Raw genomic sequence first — 17,420 nt, 5'->3', positions numbered from 1 at the left:
TCGGTCCATCTCAGGTGCAGCATCTGCACTTCTGGAAACTGATGCTGAAGGTGGATTTGTGCACAGAAGGTCAAGCCCACAAGGTCAGTGCTGGACCATGACTGGAAGTTGCAGGAATGGCGAGAGCTGCTCCCTATCGGTTGGACAGAATCCACGAATTTTGGCACATTCATTAAAAAGAACAAGAAAGCTCTGTGCTCTGCATTTGCTGGTGTGGAATAGTGTCCGAGGTACAGTACGAGGTTTTGGAAACAAATCCTTAGGGAGGACACATCTGTGGAGCGGTGATGTCTGAGTCCCAGGTCCCTCACCACGTGAGTGCGAGAGAACGGGGGCCCTCAGTTTGACGGGGGCTGAGCCTCCTCATCCTGGGGACGGTGGCTGTGGTGACTCAGATTTCAAATTCCGTCAGATTTTTAAATGTTCATATATGTATAATGAGATGCTTTGGAGATAAGAGGGTCTCAGCACGATATCTGTTTGTGTTTCCCACACACCTTCTCTGCAGGGCCTGAGGGTAGTTTCACAGTTTTTACTGAGTCTGTATCATCACTGCCACGTGTCCTGTGAGTTCAGGTGTGGATTCTTTTCATTGTGCTGTCCTGTCAACCTCAAATCACATCAGAGTTTGGAGAATTTCAGGTTTCAGAATAGGGATGCTCGACTTGCCTAATGCAGGCATAAAAATAATAGGAGCAAGCAGAGAGATGTAAAAGAGGAGCCACCTCAGTGACATACCCAGGAGCCACCTCAGTGACATACCCAGGAGCCACCTCAGTGACATACACAGGAGCCACCTCAGTGACATACCCAGGAGCCACCTCAGTGACATACCCAGGAGCCACCTCAGTGACATACCACAGGAGCCACCTCAGTGACATACACAGGAGCCACCTCAGTGACATACACAGGAGCCACCTCAGTGACATACCACAGGAGTCACCTTGGCGACGTACCCCAGGGGCCGCCTCAGGGACGCACATAGGGGAAATCCATCACAGTAATGGCAGAGGGACCTGTATTTGTTTTATTCCTTCAGCTCTGGGGCAGGTTCTCTCACGATTGTCATCTCCTGCCCGTCACTGCAGGTGTTGCTGCACCTGTGACCCTGCCACTTGGAGGCTGAAGCAGGAGGGGCGGCCCAGGCCAGCCAGGCTACTTGGTGAGATCCTGTCTCAAAACATGAAGAGGCCTCACACAGAGGCTGTGCTCACCCAAGAGGCTGGGCTCCTGCGCGTCTCCCCGGCAGATCCTGCCCAGCCCCTGCCTCGGTGGTGCCGACCAGTTGGGGTGGCGGTGCAAACGGCAGGCGCGCCGCGGTGGACCACAGGTGCCGTCCAGTGTGAGGGCACAGGTGCTACAGATGGCCGGTGGGGGCTGCTGGCCGTGGGGTCTGGGTCTCTGCTGAGGGCCCTGGTCTACCATGTGGGCTGCCCAGGAGTTTGCTTCGGGCCAGTGCCCTGCAGGCGCCTCAGTCCTGCTGCCCCAACTGGTCGCCCTCCGCATGCTCACGCCCAGTCCATCCTTGGCCAGCGAGGGCCCCTCTGGCATGCCCACTGCTCGTGAGCTGGCCCCTCCAGCTGGCCTTGGAGGAAGGAGGCCCTTCTCTGCCTCAGCCCCAGCGCCCCAGCCTTCACCGCACCCGGCTGTCTGCCACCCCTGCAGGTGCCCTCCCTGAGCAGGGCAAGCCCCTCCTGCCCCGCACACTTTGGGGTCCTAACCTCGTGGGATGTCAGTGCTGTCTCCCCTCGAGCTCCGTGCCCAGGATGGGCCTGTCTGTTCCCCATCTGTCCCTAACTCAGCGCCCAAGCGAGATGGCTGTGGGAGTGACTTCAACCCAGGCCTTGCCCTCTCTGGCCTCAGCGGCCAGCCTATGACCTGCAGCAGGATGGGTGACCACACCGGGACACTGTGGGGTGGCCCTGCTTAGCTGTCGGTGGTCCAGCTCTGCACCTTTGGGATAGACACTGGTACCCTGGTGACTGCGCTCCAGGGCGGGTGGTGCAGAGATGGGGGCTCCTGTGTGAGACCTGCAGTGACCCGTGGCTGGCCGAGGGACGGGGGAGGGCCAGCTGCGAGCCCAGGGGGCCTGAGGAGCACGCTTGCCCCTCATGGGTGCTGGGTTGGCACCTGGCTATGCAAGCCACCCAGGGCAGCACTTTCCCTGACTGGCGCTGGCCCTCAGGGCCTGGGGAGTCCTAACCCCGACCCTGGGGCCCACCTCTGAGTCAGGCCCCCCAGCCCTGGCCTCCACAGCTGGACCTGCAGGGCCTGCTACACCCCCGCGCCCTCACCGCGTGGGCCCTCCTCCGCTGCAGCCCAGGGCGGTGGCTGTTTCCTGGTCTCCAGTAGAGTCCTGGGCAGGCCGGCTTCCTGGCAGGGCAGGGGTTCCCCCTCTTTGCCCTGGAGTTTGGTTTAGTCAGAGCCCGCCTGGGCCACCAGGTTAGCGGGGCTGGCCAGAGGCCACGGACCCAGTGAGACTTCTGAGCAGGTCTTCAGGTGACATGTGCAGCCGGCACGCGTGGCATGCCCGTGCCGCTGAGGTGAGGGCCCCAGACGGGCCACAGGTTCACGCCCCTGCTCGGAGGCCAGAGGTTCAAGACCCAGGTGGCCGTGGGGCTGGCTCTTGAGGAGGCTGTGAGGGCCGTGTGGCGGCGCACGCCTATCACCTCAGGGCTCAGGAGGCCGAGGCAGGAGGAGCTCAGCGCCAAGGCCAGCCGGGCGACTTAAGGAGCGCCGTCTCAGCAATGCCAAGGGCTGGGCGTGGCTCAGGGGAGCACCCGGGTTCCAGCCCAGTGCCGGAGCCACAACGGAGCCAACACGAGAACCGAGCAGGGGGCCTGTCTCCGCCTGCGTCCTTCCTCCAGGAGGCGGCTGGCTCCTGGCCTCAGCCTTCCTGTCAGGTCCAACGCTGGGTCCAAGGGCCCCTGGCCACGCGGATACCAGTCCTGCTGGGCTGGTACCCAGCCCGATAACCTCTCGGCCCCCGAGCAAGGTCCCCGCGTGGGCCCGGGGTTGGCACAGCTCCACCCTGGCACTCATGTCTGCCCTTTGTGCCCCTTGAAAGCAGCCACTCGTGCAGGCGGGTCTGTCCTCCCCTGGGTGCAGCCGGGCCTGCAGTGACGGGGCCCAAGGCCCTCAGCTTGAAGCCCTCGCCCCTGCTCACCTGGCGTGTCCCTGCACGTCCACGGGCCTCACCTGAGGGGCTGTGGGGCGCCACCCTGCCCGTGCTCCCAGCGGCCTGGTCCCTGACCTCAGCACCGCCGCTGGCATCGCCCTCTTGACGGGGCTGTCGGTCAGCCCACGGGGCTCTGGGTCCACGGCCTGTCCACCTCCAGCCCTGTCTCCTCTCACAGCACATGTCCACCCAGACGGGAGTGGACCAGGCGGAGTGGGCTGGGGAGGGAAGGAGCACCTGGGCTGTGAGAGGCTCCGCCTGGCCTCCAGGTGGCCCTGTTACTGTCCAGATGGCCCCACCTGCCCTCATCCTGGACTCTTCCTGGCCCCCACAAGCAGCTCAACCTCTGACCTGCAGAGTGGGGGCCCCCTGAGCCCATGGGATGTGGGCTGCATGTGAGGTACCAGAGCAGAGCAGGGGGCCCTGCCAGGCCTCGCAGAGGGCTGCCCGGGTGTCCCCTGTGGTCCTTGGCCAGGAGGTTAGAGCAGGACAGTGATGCACAGCAGTGCACTGCAGACCCAGGGGTGACACGGTGGTCTTCGGCTCAGCGGGAGCCTGGGTGGAGCAGTCTGAAGCGGGCAGCTGCTCTGGCCACGTGCTGCTGTCCTTCCGTGGATGGCCCGTCCACTGAGACACGCTGCTCTTCAGCTGGAAGCAGCTCCTTGGGTTGAATAACGCGTACAGAGGGTCGATGGCCCCAGCTGCCCGCCGTGGGGTGGACCCTGCTCACGGGACTGCCCGTGCGCCTGCCTCCCCTGGATTCTGGCTCCCGCCCGCCAGCTTTCCTTCAAAGGTGTCATCTCTTCCCCCAAGATGCCTGTCCCTCTGCTGTCTGGTGCTGGTTGGTGGGACACAGACAGGGTGGCCCTGCTCTCCTGGGACTCAGGGCGGTAGGGGCTGCTCTGCACACCAGCAGTTGTAGAGGGCTGTTTGTGGCAGGCAGGCCTGAGGCTTCCGGAAGCCATGGTGTGCGAAGGCTTTGGGGTGGGGTGGTGGCACCAGGGTCCTCAGGGTGAGCTGGGTCAGGTCTGCTGCGTGGCTGTCTCTCTCACCGTCTTGGGGTGGTCTTCCTGCGGCAAAGGGCTGCGCCCCGAGACGGCCGCAGGTGTTTTGTCCGCGCCGACGGTTGCTTAGAACCTCACGGAGTGCGGGGGCCTGGGGGACAGCTGAGGCACAGGGTTTCCCTTGGGGGTGAGGCAGTGTTGGAGAATCTGGTGTTTGTAATTATAAGAAAATAGGGGCAGGGAAGTCAGAGGTGAACCTATCAATAAGGCACTAATCAATACCCGATTTACCATCAGTGATGAGTCTACTGATGAGCCACTGCTGCAGGCACTGGACTCTCTCCACCTGGTGACTACGGGACACCTCCACTCGCCCTAGTTTGGCAGCCCCAGGGTCCACCCCCCGCCTGCTCCTGCTCAGTGCCTCCTCTGCTGCCCCCGGTGAGCAGTCCCCACAGCTGGGAGGGCAGCAGGGCACCCGGAGGATCTGCAAGGCTGTGCCTGTCGTGAGTACACTGAATGCCACTGGGTGGTGGCCCTCCCTGTGGCTCCTTGCATGTCATGTGACTTTCACCTGGTCAGGGAAAAGTAAAAAGAAAGAAAAACTTAAAAAATCAATTTGACATGAAGTTTCCAGAATGAGCAGAGACAAAGTGGACCTCTGGCTGGGGAGAGGTGACTGAGAGAGGCCACGGGTCCCCTTGAGTACAGCTCTCCGTGCCACTGGCGGGTGCAGGCTCAGCGAAACTGTCGTAGCCAAGGAGACCCAGTGACCACACAGGGAGAGGCTGCTGGCTGGGCTGTTGGTGGACTTGAGGGTGCATCGCTCACCTGGGTCTGGGCTGCCCCGAGGCTCAGCCAGGCCTGTGTCTCCACCAGGGCAGGCCGTGTTTGGAGCAGTGTCTTCAACTCCAGGACCTTGCAGATCCTCCGGGTGCCCTGCTGCCCTCCCAGCTGTGGGGACTGCTCACCGGGGGCAGCAGAGGAGGCACTGAGCAGGAGCAGGCGGGGGGTGGACCCTGGGGCTGCCAAACTAGGGCGAGTGGAGGTGTCCCGTAGTCACCAGGTGGAGAGAGTCCAGTGCCTGCAGCAGTGGCTCATCAGTAGACTCATCACTGATGGTAAATCGGGTATTGATTAGTGCCTTATTGATAGGTTCACCTCTGACTTCCCTGCCCCTATTTTCTTATAATTACAAACACCAGATTCTCAAGGACTCTTTTAGAAGGTGTGATTCTCACTTTCCATGGGAAGTGGAGCCATAACTCTGCTGAGAAATTATAGATTTTCCCATTTCTAGGAAGTAAAACTATGTGGAGAAAATTTTCTCAATCTAAATTTTGGCACAGGGACTCTTCCCAGGTTCTTGGGCCTCCTCCCCACAGTGTTGCGCAGGCTGGGCGAGGAACACCTGGGAAGCCACGTCCTCTGCAGCTTGCTCACCTGCCGGAAGTGTGTGCGTGGTGGTGGCTTGTCTTTCTGTATCTGAGTACGTCATCGACTTGCTTCCTCCTGGTGAAATCGGTCTTGTTAGCGCCACAGGATTTTGAGAAAAGCAAATCCAGTCTTTCCAGGCTGTGTGAGGCTTTCCAGGCTTGACCCGTGGACCCCCAGTGACAGGTGCTGCTTAGGACTACAGAGGACTCAGCGTGTCCCCAGTCCTGAACATGGGGTCAGGGGCGGGGCCTTTGGCAGTGGCCAGTCACGAGGGTGGAACCCTCACAACAGGATCAGCATCTTATAAGAGGAGGCCCGAGAAGGCTCACTGCCCCTTTCTCCACCAAGGACACAGTGGGAGGCTCATCCATAGGCCAGAAGGTGGGCCGCCTGGACTCGGAACCTGCTAGCACTTGGACTTGCAGCCCCAGGACTGGGGCAGTGGTGTCCTGACCCCTCGGCCTGTGGCCAGCACGTGAGCTGGCACTGCCTGCTGGACTCAGCAGGGAAAGGTCACCCCAGCAGAGCCGGCAACCCACAGCTGCCTGGCTTGTTCACCCGCATGCAGGCTCGGCGTCTCCCTCTGTCTGCCCGGGAACCCACCCCTGCTCACACCTAGGCTCGTCCTGGGCCAGAGTTGCCAGGGGGTGAGTGACAGGAGGGCATCAGGGCAGCTCATGCAGCATGGACTCACTGGTGTCCCTTGTCACGGCACCCACGCAGGTCGTGGCGCCACCCTAGCATGGGCTCCTTGTGCCTGTGTGCAGGATGCTTGTTATAACAAGAACAAACACATTCTCCAGAACATCCGACATGTTGGGGCTGGCTGCTTGGTGCCAGTGATGTTTGTTGAATGAATGAGTGAGTGAGTGAGAAAGATCCTGAGGTCCAAGGGCAGACACAGAGCACCAGCCTCCTTTCTTGGTCTCACTGGGTGCACACGGTTGTGGGCATGAGGCCTCAACCCCACCTCCTGTGCTTCCTGTTCCCCTTCTCATTCCTCCCATATCCCCCCAGGACCTCCCACTCACGGGCCAAGGCCGAGGCCGCCCTCACCGCGGCTCAGAAAGCGCAGGAGGAAGCCCGGATCGCCAGGATCACTGCCAAAGAGTTCTCACCTTCTTTCCAGCACCGGGAGAACGGTGAGTCTGCTGCCCACCAGGCTTCAGAGGCAGGGTGCCCGCTGCATGGTGGGGCATCAGGTGTGTCCCCAGGCTACAGTCCACCTGGCCCCACCTGGATTCTGCCCCAGAAGCTGGCATCCTGCTGGCGGCCACCGCCCTTACTGGAGTCACAGGTCCCCGCGGGGTCTCATTGCATGTGTGGGTGTGCCCCAGGTCCACGTGCCTCATTTCCAGGCTGCTGCCGCTCCCCACCTGCTCCTGTCTTTCTAGAACATTCTGTGATGATGGAAATGCTCTGCTTGCTTGTCTAACATGGCAGCCACTAGCCTTGCGTGGTGAGAGGGACCAGGGAGCTGACTCTAGTTTTGTTCAGTCTTAACTTGTCTGCATTTAGAGGCCAGTGGCTGCAGCGTAGGTACTGGACAGCAGCTCCTGCCGCATCCCATCAGGTCCGGGAACCTCAGCCTTTCCTCCGGGGGCCTGTGTTGGGTGTGTGTTCTCTTCTGGGTGCTGTACTGCGAGCCCCAGGCGTGGCAAAGGCCTGAACATGGTGTGTGGTGGAGGGGCAGAGGCCACAGTCACAGCCCACTGGTTCCCAAACTGGCCCCCCTGGGAACTCCCGTCTACACCTCTGACCAGTGCCACGGGGGAGGGGTGTGAAGCTGCTGGAGTCTGAGAGGATCTGACCGAACCCTGAGCTGCCTTCTGCTCTCGGCAGGGATGAGCCAGGGGCCGGGGGCCAGGGCTGCGCCAGCAGACAGATTGGTCTTCACTCTCTGTTGGTTCTGGGATGGGGCCTGGGACCCAGCTCTGGTGTCCTGCCTGTGCGCTGGCCACGGGGCACCTCCCGGGTGCTTCTGCCTCGGACAGGGAATGTGGCTGTTGCCCCCTCTGCACCTTTGCCCTGGCTGGGTGAAGGGCCCGTGCTGAGCCTGCTGCTCCTAGCTTAGAGGGACAGTCAGGAACACAAAGCGCCCCTGGTCCCCACTGGCATGGCTGAGCTGGTGGGCTCCGCCTTGTCCCTGCCGGGACCTCAGCTGTGGCCTTGGGCTAGGAATGGCTTCCCGACAGCTCTGTTCTCGTGAGCCACCCACCCCGCCTCCTCCTCCAACTCCAGACACACGGGGCTCCGGAGTGTGGGAGCTGGGCACCGTAGGATGCCTGCCCTGTGCTCAGACCAGTGGGCGCCTGTGGTACCAGCCAGGCCAGCCACACACAGCAGACTTAATGCTTGGTGCCCCGCCCATGGGTCTCCTGGGTCCTACACGTGCGTCATGAGCGACTGCACCGCTGGGGCCTGTTCTCCACCTCTCAGAGCCTCAGTTTCCCCATCCATAAAGGAAAAGAAGGGGTGCAGTGTCTGAGGCTCCCCGTGGTGCTGAACGGCCCAGGGGAGTGGTCCTCCTGAAGCTTCAAACCTCGCTTCGTTGGGCAGAAGGCCTGCGTCGGTGCAGTTAAGGCCAGGAGGGGGAGGTGGGATCATCCCGGATCAGGCAGAGCCCTGAATCCAACGTGTTTTCTTAAAATACTGCACAGAGACACCTGGGCCAGGGGGAGCATGGCCGCAGCCCAGGAGTGCGCACCAGAAGCTGCAGAGATACGAGCAGGCTCCCCACAGAGCCCTGGCAGAGCCCCGCCTCCACAGCTTGGCTCCGCCCCTCAGACTGAGAACAGGCTGCTGCGCACCCTGCTGTGTGTTCCGTGGCTGCTGGAGCCCCGGGCGCTCAGAGCTGGACCTGGGAGGCAGATGCTGGGCCTGGGACGCGGGGTCCTGCTGGTTCAGAAGCTGGCTCCTGGAAAGGCGTCCCTTTTCCTTATGACAGAACTGAGGCTAGCGACTGCGGAGACAGTCTGGACCTCGGCTCCCTACAGAGGACAGCCGGGCTGCTGCCTCACCCGATGGCAGCTTTGGCCTAGCGACCTGGGCACCTGGGCCCGCCCTCCCTCCTGTCCGCCTGGGTCTTGCTTCCAGGAGCCTCTGTGGCTCCTAGCTACCCCTGACCCCGCGCCTGGCCTTTCCTCCACAGCGCCTCCTGCGGAGCGTTGGATCCTGCATCTCTTATTAGTGCTGATCCTTCTGGAAACATCAGACATTTCCTGTTCCTGTGTAGAAAGCACTAGAGGCAAATGTGCCCAGACCAGGGACCCAGAAGCCAGGAAGCCTGGCTCCCCACCCTGAGCTGCACCTGCTTCCGACAGCAAATTACCAGAGTTCCAGCAGGGGAGGTGGCCCCCCAGTGTAACCCGGAGGACCCTGCAGCCTCCACCCAGGGGCTTGGGATGGGCTGGAGGACACAGACCAGAATGAGGACTCTTGCCGTGAGCTACCAGGGCTTTGTTTTGCCTGGACCCTCACGTGAGCCTCCGGAGCCACACGCTCTGTGCAGTTAATCGAGCTGAGAGCCACCCCCATGTGGCAGTACTCGCAGGTGGGGTACCAGCTGTCCTCCAGGGCACAGGTGCTGGACAGTGGCCTCACAGGAAAGGTCACAGGACTGCTTGCAGGCTGGCCCAGCTTGCTGGGTCCCTGGTGCCTGGGCACAGGAATGCTGGCCCTCAGAAGCCCAACCCCAACCAAGGGGGTGGTTGGTGAGGCACGATTAAGGACCCAGAGGGAGGCAGGCGTGGTGGGAGCCCAGGGCTGGGAGTGGATACGTGTCTCAGTGCAGTCGTGTGTGGACCCTTCCCCAGCCTGGCTCTCTATGTGGAGATACCACCACAGCCCCAGCCCCGTGACCACAGAGGAGCAGTCACTGGCTGGGGCCCTGAGGCTGCCTGGCCCACATCCCCATGACACATGGGGACACCAATTTAGGGGGCTGCCCTTGGCCCAGAGCCACTCACCAGGGTCACCGCCCTGCTCTGTTCACTGCTGCCTGGGCTCTGAGATGGGATCAGGGACGTGGCCTTGTGTGGATGTGCCACTCTCTGTTATGGGGCCTGGCCCGTGTGGGACTGAGGACAGAGCTCAGAGGCTCGGATGCCAGCCCACAGAAATCTGCTGACCAAGCAAGTGCTGGGTACCTGGGCTCTCTAGCCTCTGGGCTCAGACTGGGACTCAGCGGAAGCAAATGTCAGTTTGCTATGGCGGCCTGAGCACTGCAGGGAGCGGGGCTGGGTCTGGCCTCATGTCCCAATCCCTGGGAAGGCACGGCCAGGCTGTTTCTCAATCCCGAGGCAGGCAGGTGGGGCTGGTGGCCGTGCCATGCCATGCCTAGCCTCTCCAGGGCTCAGGGCCTGTAGGAGGTCACCAGTGTAACGAGGGACCAGGGCTGAGGGCCGTCCACTGCTTCCGCCCTGGCCTGGGACTGCCCAGGCATCCTCAGAGTGCACCCGGGGTAGGCGCCCCATGGAAGGGCTCTGCGAGCCACTGTTACCGGCCTCTCCCTCCCTCGGCCCCTGCGCTGTTGTAAGCAGGGAGCACCCTGGCCCTGGGGTTCCGCCTGCCGCCTGGCTTCTTGCAGGAGCAGGCAGGTGAAACCCACTGTGCACTCTTGTCTCCCCGCCAAGGGCTCGAGTACCAGAGGCCGAAGCACCAGGGCTCCTGTGACGACATCGAGGTGCTGTCCACCGGCACGCCCCTGCAGCAGGAGAGCCCCGAGCTGTACCGCAAGGGCACCACCCCTTCGGACCTGACCCCGGACGATAGCCCGCTGCAGAGCTTCCCCGCCAGTCCCGCGGCCACGCCGCCGCCGGCCCCCGCGAGGAGCAGGGCAGCCCACTTCTCACGACAGGTCTCGGTGGATGAGGAGAGAGGTGGGGACATCCAGATGCTCCTGGAGGGCCGGGGAGGGGACTACGCCCGGAACAGCTGGGGTGAGGAGCAGGCGGGCGGCTGCAGGGGCGTCCGCAGCAGCGCCCCGCGCCCCGGCCAGGCCACTGAGGACTTCCGCACCCGGGGCGCGGGCCACAGGCAGCCCGGGAACCCCAAGCCCCGGGAGCGGCGGACGGAGTCCCCCCCCGCGTTCTCATGGACTTCCCACCACCGGGTCGGCAACCCCGGCCCGGGGGGCGCCAGGCTGCCGGAGCCCGAGGAGGAGCAGCTGAGCAACTACAAACTGGAGATGAAGCCCCTGCTGAGGATGGACTCCTGCACGCCCGAGCCGCAGCCCCAGAGGAGGCGCCACGGCCGGGGCGCGGGCGGTGACCGGCGCCCCGAGGACCGGGGCTTCGGGCTGCAGAGACTGAGGTCCAAGTCCCAGAACAAGGAGAACCTGCGGCCGGCCTCCTCTGCAGAGCCCACGGTGCAGAAGCTGGAGAGCCTGCGGCTGGGGGACCGGCCCGAGCCCCGGCTGCTGCGCTGGGACTTGACCTTCTCCCCACCCCAGAAGTCTCTGCCTGTGGCGCTGGAGTCCGACGAGGAGAACGGGGATGACCTCAAGTCTGGCTCGGTGAGTGGCGGTCTGCAGGGCCCCGGGGGCGGGCACCCAGGGCTGTCCCAGTGGCTCTGACCGGGGGCCTCCTGAAGGTTTCTGTCCAGTGCCCCTCCAGGGATGGGGTGCGGCCAGGAGGGATGGCCCCCAGGCCCTGGTGTTTCCCCAGAGCTGGGCCCCTTCCCCTGAAGGGTGGTGCCGTCACAGGGTGCCGGTCACACTTCCTTCAGGCAGAGCCCCGCCCAGGCTCAGACGGTAGGGAGGACTGGGTGGTGCAGGCTGTTCCCAGCCTGCTCAGACCCTGCTGCTCGGAGGACCCCCTGTTGCGCCGGGTCGGTGGCGAGTGCCCAGTCCTGGAGAGCAAGGCAGAGGACCCAGTCAGGTGCCTCAGTGTGCTGGCCGCAGGGCCAGTCACTCACCTGGTCACAGGTGGAAGCCAGTGTGCCAAGGACAGCCCGGGAGGGGGTCTCCACAGGGTCTCCCTGGCAGTCCTCTCTCCTGGCCGCCTTCACGTGGCGTGACAGCTCTCCCAGCATGGTCCCCGAGTGCAGGGCATGTAGTCCCTGGGGAGGTGGCTGAAATGCATGTTCTCAGGCCCCACCCTGACCTTCAGGATCAGGCTGGACAGTCTAGGTTCCTCGCTCCATGGGAGGCCGGCCTGCTCCCTGTGAGGGCCTCACGGGAGACTCGGGCTTCACACAGGCAGATTCTCTGCTGAGGGGGGCATAGGGGGAAACTGCCTCAGGGCCAGCCCAGACGGGGGCTCCCGGAGTCCTGCCCAGCGTCCACTCCACCCAGAGTGGCCCTCCTGGGCCCTGTTGCCCCAGACTTGCTTCCTGGGCTGTGGGCCATGTGGATGGCGGGCAGGTAAAATGAGGAGGCCAGAGGTCTCCCACAGGACCCCAGCTTGCCTGCTGCCCCAAGCTCTCAGTTTCTTGCTAAGGCTCCTGCCCCGCAGGGCAGACAGGAGATGGGCTCGCCCAGGCGGCTGTGGGAGCCATGGTGCTGGCTCCGGGGGCCCTGCAGGAATGCTGGCGTGGCTGCAGCAGGGCGCAGGAGCCATGGTCTCTCCGTACCCCAGAAGGCGCTGCGGCCTGAGGCCACTTCTCACTGCTGGTCCCTGCGGCACCTCCCCTGCCCTCCTCCAAACGCCCACAGCAGCCCGAGGCTCCGCTCGCACTCAGGGCTCATCCTCCCTGTCGGCAGCCCGGGTGACTGCGTGTGGCTATTTTGGGATGGAGGAGTGATGGGCAGAGGTGGGCGATGAGAACCGGCGCTATATTTAGCCCCCTGAGCCCTGTTGACTCTTCTGGGTGCTTTCGAGCGAAGCTCATCTGGTCGGTTTGCCAACGTGGAGCCAGCCTCAGGCCAGCTCTGGCATGTGGTGGCTGTAGGCAGAGGTGGGAGCTGCCGCTCTGGGCAACCTTGCCGGGGGCTTCCAGCCTGGCCATGGTTGGTACATTCCCTTAGCCCCAGAAGCCAAGCAGGAGACTCTAGGGCCCACCCTGGGGTCCCAGCCTCCTGCCTGAAGCAGTAAGGGTCTCATTCACTAGCCCTCCAGAACCTGGGGCCACATTGCTGGGTCTGAGGGAGGTAGCCTGCTCTGCCAGTGTTCACGGTGGGGACGTCAGTGGCCACTGGGGTGACACAGGTGCTGGGGTCCTCGAGGCCTGCTGTGTCCCCTCCCAGGGGCACAGCTCTCCATGGGCTGGCTGCAAGGCCAGGGATGGGTGTCCTGTCCAGCAGCATTCCCCTCGTCCAGGAACCCTGCCCCTCACCACAGGCAGAGTACGTGGGCAGGAAAGGCAGCACCCCGCCCCAAGGAAAGCACCTTGGTCTCACCCGCTTCTCCAGGGCCGTCCAGTGCTCCCTGCCATGAGGGCAGCAGAGGTGGCAAGGAACCTGGCCACGGAAGGCCCCAGGGTTCTGGCTCAGGTCCTGGCAATTCAGGGTGAGGTCATTGTGGGCAGGAATGCCCAGGCTTTCCCTCCAGCTCTGCCAGCAAGTGAACTCCACAGCCCTCACTAGATCCCTGGGTTTTCCTGTGCCTGTTCCCTGTGGAATGAGGGACGTGGCACAGGCCCCCTGCTCTCGGCTCCCGCATGGCAGGGAGTAGCTAAGGTCCAGCATGTTGGTCCAATTCCCAACACCATCCCCCAGCAAATCTCTTTGCCGCCCAGAGTCAGCTGAGCAAACCCAATGCCAGGATGTGAGCTGCGGGGGCAGGTGGCCAGACCAGGGTGCCACCGCCCACGGTGCAGATGGAGCCGAGTGGGGCCAGCGGCCCGGCTCCAGATCTCAGTGGGTTGGAGGCCGAGGCTGGTTTCTGAGGCATCTTTTGTCATGGAGGGTGAGGTGGCTGCTAGCTTTCCAGCGCTCACAGACCCCTCTTCAGGAGCAGCATGGTGGTGTGCTCTCCACCAGCACCTGGCCTCAGTGTCGCCCGCCCTGCAGGAGCCGTGTCACCACAGGGTACCAGTGAGCAGCATTGGGTGGGCAGCCTCTTGAGAGGAGAGCAGCGCACGCTCTGCGAGCCCAGAGAGGGAGGGCACAGGGCCATCCGGGCATTGGGAAAGTGAGCATGGGGAGCTGGGGCGGGGCGGGACCTTCCTTGATCACCAGGGCAACAGTGCCACTCAGCTGGCCATGACCCAGGGGACAGAAAGAGCTACAGGCTGGCTGGCAGCCAGAGAGGAAGAAGGTGAGGGTGAGATCAGCTGCTGCTCTGAGGCGGGGTGTGGGGAGGCCACATGTGCATGGGGAGGGGCCGCGGCTGTGCCTCCAAGACACCCCAGGGGTCAGGTGCCCCTGGGAGGCTGCATCTAGAGGCCTCTGGAAGGAGCTTCCTCCTCCCTGAGGGCGCACCCCAGGCCGGCTGGCTGCTGGCGGTGCATCCGGGAAGGAAGCCCCATTCTCTGGGCACCCACCATTCTGGCCGACAGCTTTATTGAGAGAATGCACGTTCCGTACAGCTCGCTTGTCTCGTGTGCAGTTTGGCGGTTTGGTGTACTCAGATCTGTGTACCCATCACAACTGTCTGCCTCTAGACTACCTCCATCCCCTGCAAAGGCACTGCAGACCCACCGAGCAGTCCCTCTGCCCACCCAGGCAACCAGGGACCCTGCTTGGGCCGCCTTTTCTGGACCTTTCACTCACCACCACACGGCGCCCGGCTTCGCCCGGCCCGGCTTCGCCCGGCTTGCCTCACGCGGCACGGGCCTCTTGCCCACCTGTTGGGGCATGCCTCGGCGGCAGTCCTTCCGTGGCAACGCCCTCTGTACGGCAGCACCGTCCGCCCCGCGCTCACCTCTGGGACGCGTGGCCTCGTGGACGTGGTTTCAGCGGGCTTCTCCTGGGTGTTTACCTAGGAGGGAGCCCCGGGGACTGCCAGACCCACCCAGGCTCATCTGAGAGCAGCAGAGCCAGTGTCGACTCAGGCACAGGCGCCTCCCTTTCGGGGAGAGGCATCCCAGGCCCCCTCACTCGCCTGGGATCACGAGCCACCAGGGCGCTGGCCAGGGAAAGGCAACCCCATCATGGCTCTGACTTTGGCTGCAAAGGGGAGAGGCACTGGGAAGCAGCTTGGGACTCAGCACAGGTCACCTCCCCTTCCAGGGAGATGCGGGGGCTCCCACCCACTTCTTTACTTGGGTGCAGCACGATGCCAGGGCGGGGTGATGGCAGATGTCCTCTCCGGGGCAGCCCACCCCACCCAGCACAGCAGGGCACTGCAGCACGCTTGGTCTTGAGGAGCAGCTCACGGAACAGAGCTGCCAGCATCCTCTCCTGAGTCCACCTCAGGAGCCTTGCCTCCCCCTGTCCTGCCCAGCATGGCAGCCTGCAGGCCCAGGGCCAGAGTCAGGCCCTGATGCAGGGCACAGGGAGGGGCTGGACGGCACCTGAGATGCACACCCCAAGTGCAGCCTGGCAGATGGGGCTCCTAGAAGAGACCGGTGGCCTTGAAGTCAGCCAGTACAGTTGCCTGGGGGCAGTGGCAAGTCAGTGTGACTGAATTCATGGGAAGGTGACTTCATGGAGGACTGCTGAAGGGCTCTGAACTTAAGGACCACTGGGGGGTGGGGCCCAGCTGGTGCTGTGAAACTGGACCCGCCATGCTTCCAAGTCCTAGCAGCCAGTGGCACCTGTTGACTGGCCACCGTGACGCAGGATGTTTAGGGAGCCCGGACTCTTGACGAGTGGTGCCAGGGCACGTGCCCGGCCCCCGACGCCGGCACGCCTGCTCACCCCCACCTCTGCTCTCTTCCAGGGCTCGGCTCCCATTCTGGTGGTCATGGTGATCCTGCTCAACATTGGAGTCGCCATCTTGTTTATTAACTTTTTCATCTGAGACTGTCCGGCTGGCAGAAGCGACGGTATGCAAACGGGAGCGGGACGCCCAGCTCGGACGCCCCGCGACTTCTGGTCTTTTCACAGAAGAACAAAACGGTTGGGTATTACTCACAGTTTGCCTTTTTTTCTGGGTAATGTTTTTTGGATTTTAGCCAAAATTCTTTGCTTGTGTAACACTGCTGTGTGGCATGGCAGAGGGAGGCCAGCACGCCGACCCTCCCGCTTGACGTGGAAAGAGAAGGGATCCTGGCACACCGGTGGCAGAGAAGTCACGGTCCTCGCCCTTCCCGCTGGGTGTGGACAGAGGTGGTGGCTGAGGAAGCGCTTGCAGGGTGCCCAGCTAGCCAGGCTGACCTGGAAGGCCGAGTGACTTTGCTTTCCTGTCTGAACAGCTGGCCTCAAGCACGGGCACCAGGCACTGGGAGTGGGGTGTCCTGTCCTGCTGGGAGCAGCCCAGGCCTTTTTCTACTTCAAATCTGTGCTGCATCCTCAAGGGGAAGGAGAGCCACGCTTCTCTTTTCCCATGAACCAGACCATGGCCTCCCTCCTCTCGGCACTGCCCCACGGCCTCCTTGCGAGGCCGCCTCCCCACACCGAGTCTTAATGCAGAGTCCTCCCCGCCCCGCCCCACTCACTCACTGTCTGCCCCCCGGCCGTCCGCCCAGCACACACAGGGAGGCTGTGCTGCAGGCGTCCAGGGGCTGACCCAGATCCGGCTGGCACAGCCCAGTGCTGCGGGGCTGTGCCCCAGGGCCGTGAGGGCTGGGGCCCACTGTGCCATGGACAGTCTGACATCACGCCTGGGCTCTGAGCATGTGGCACTTTGCACTTAGTATGCAGGATGTATATTCAGGCTTCCGTCCCTGGCAGTGACGCCCCAGAGGCCATGGCCTCTCGCTGTTACCTCCACGGGTTCTCACATCTTTGTACTGTGCCTGCCTCCACTTCCCCGACAGATATGCACATTCCCTCCAGATGCCTCAGTGCTACTCCAGAGCAGTTCTGGTCCCGGGACAGGAATGTCATTGAAACCCAGTGGCTTGACGTTTCCTAGACGTTGTTGCATACCAACACCTCCCCAATGTGCAATGTTCAACTTGTTCCGGTCGAACGAAAACAGGTCCTTACGTTTCTGCCTTCTCTACCAGGGTCGTTCCATTATCCAAACAAACAAGGGATGCCGAGCGTCTGGTGGCCAAGAGCGGCCCAGGCGTGTCCGCAGGCAGGAGCCCTGTGCGCACGCCTGGGGGGCCCGGCGACTCCCGTCCGCCTCATGGACCCTGCCTTGCTTTGCTTACGTTAGCGTCTCTGCTGCCTTTCGAGCAGAGCTTCTTTACTACACTGCACTGGATTGCTATATTTTTAACCAGAAATAAACTAAAGATCAGAGCATGTTGCAGTCACATTCAGTTTCTATTGTTTTCCGTTACCCATTCACTCCCCGTTCCTTCGCACAGTTTGGTTTGGGGGACACAGGAGAGGGAGGGAGGCTCCGCAGATGATCCATTTCTGACAATGTTGCTTTCTAAAGGGATATTACATCTTTTGTACATCTTTTCCGTTCCTTTTTTAATATCAAGTGGTTGCTGCAGACCTGAAGTGAACCAAATAAAGATTCCTGCTCTTTGCAGCTCTAAGAATCATCCATGTTGGGATATGTGTTTTGTAATTGTTTGCAACTCTGTAAAGATGATAGACTTATTTTGTACACTCCAGTCACTGCATGACATCAGGGTACCTGCAGATGCAGCGGGCAAACTTGAGGCCATGCCAGGGGTGCACGGAAAGCAGAGCACAGACGCGAGGCAGGGCAGGGGCCAGCCCCACGCCCACTCACAGGCGCCCAGCCAGCACAGCACCGGCACGGTCAGACCCCACAGCGCTTCCCCTGTTGCCCTGTTCCTGGTACGTCCTGAGGATGTGAGCAAGGCCAAGAGCCACTGAGTCTGGGTGT

General features: G+C 62.5%; 1 protein-coding gene across 1 annotated transcript in view; it reads left to right on the top strand.

Moving 5' to 3' along the window:
* The window catches only part of Jph3 (junctophilin 3), a 47,986-nt gene extending 30,904 nt beyond the window's left edge, over positions 1 to 17,082 (top strand). Inside the window, exons 3-5 of the mRNA XM_047530044.1 lie at positions 6,637 to 6,761; positions 10,254 to 11,134; positions 15,384 to 17,082. Of these exons, the coding sequence (XP_047386000.1) occupies positions 6,637 to 6,761; positions 10,254 to 11,134; positions 15,384 to 15,464 (1,087 nt within the window). The 3' untranslated portion in view covers positions 15,465 to 17,082. The remainder of the gene's footprint in view (positions 1 to 6,636; positions 6,762 to 10,253; positions 11,135 to 15,383) is intronic.
* Positions 17,083 to 17,420: the final 338 nt, after the last annotated feature.

The sequence above is a fragment of the Sciurus carolinensis genome, chromosome 16, assembly GCF_902686445.1.
Source record: "Sciurus carolinensis chromosome 16, mSciCar1.2, whole genome shotgun sequence".
In the NCBI taxonomy this organism is placed as follows: domain Eukaryota; kingdom Metazoa; phylum Chordata; class Mammalia; order Rodentia; family Sciuridae; genus Sciurus; species Sciurus carolinensis.
The sequence above is the reverse complement of the archived record's forward strand: the minus strand, read 5'-3'. Positions and strand labels throughout refer to the sequence as shown.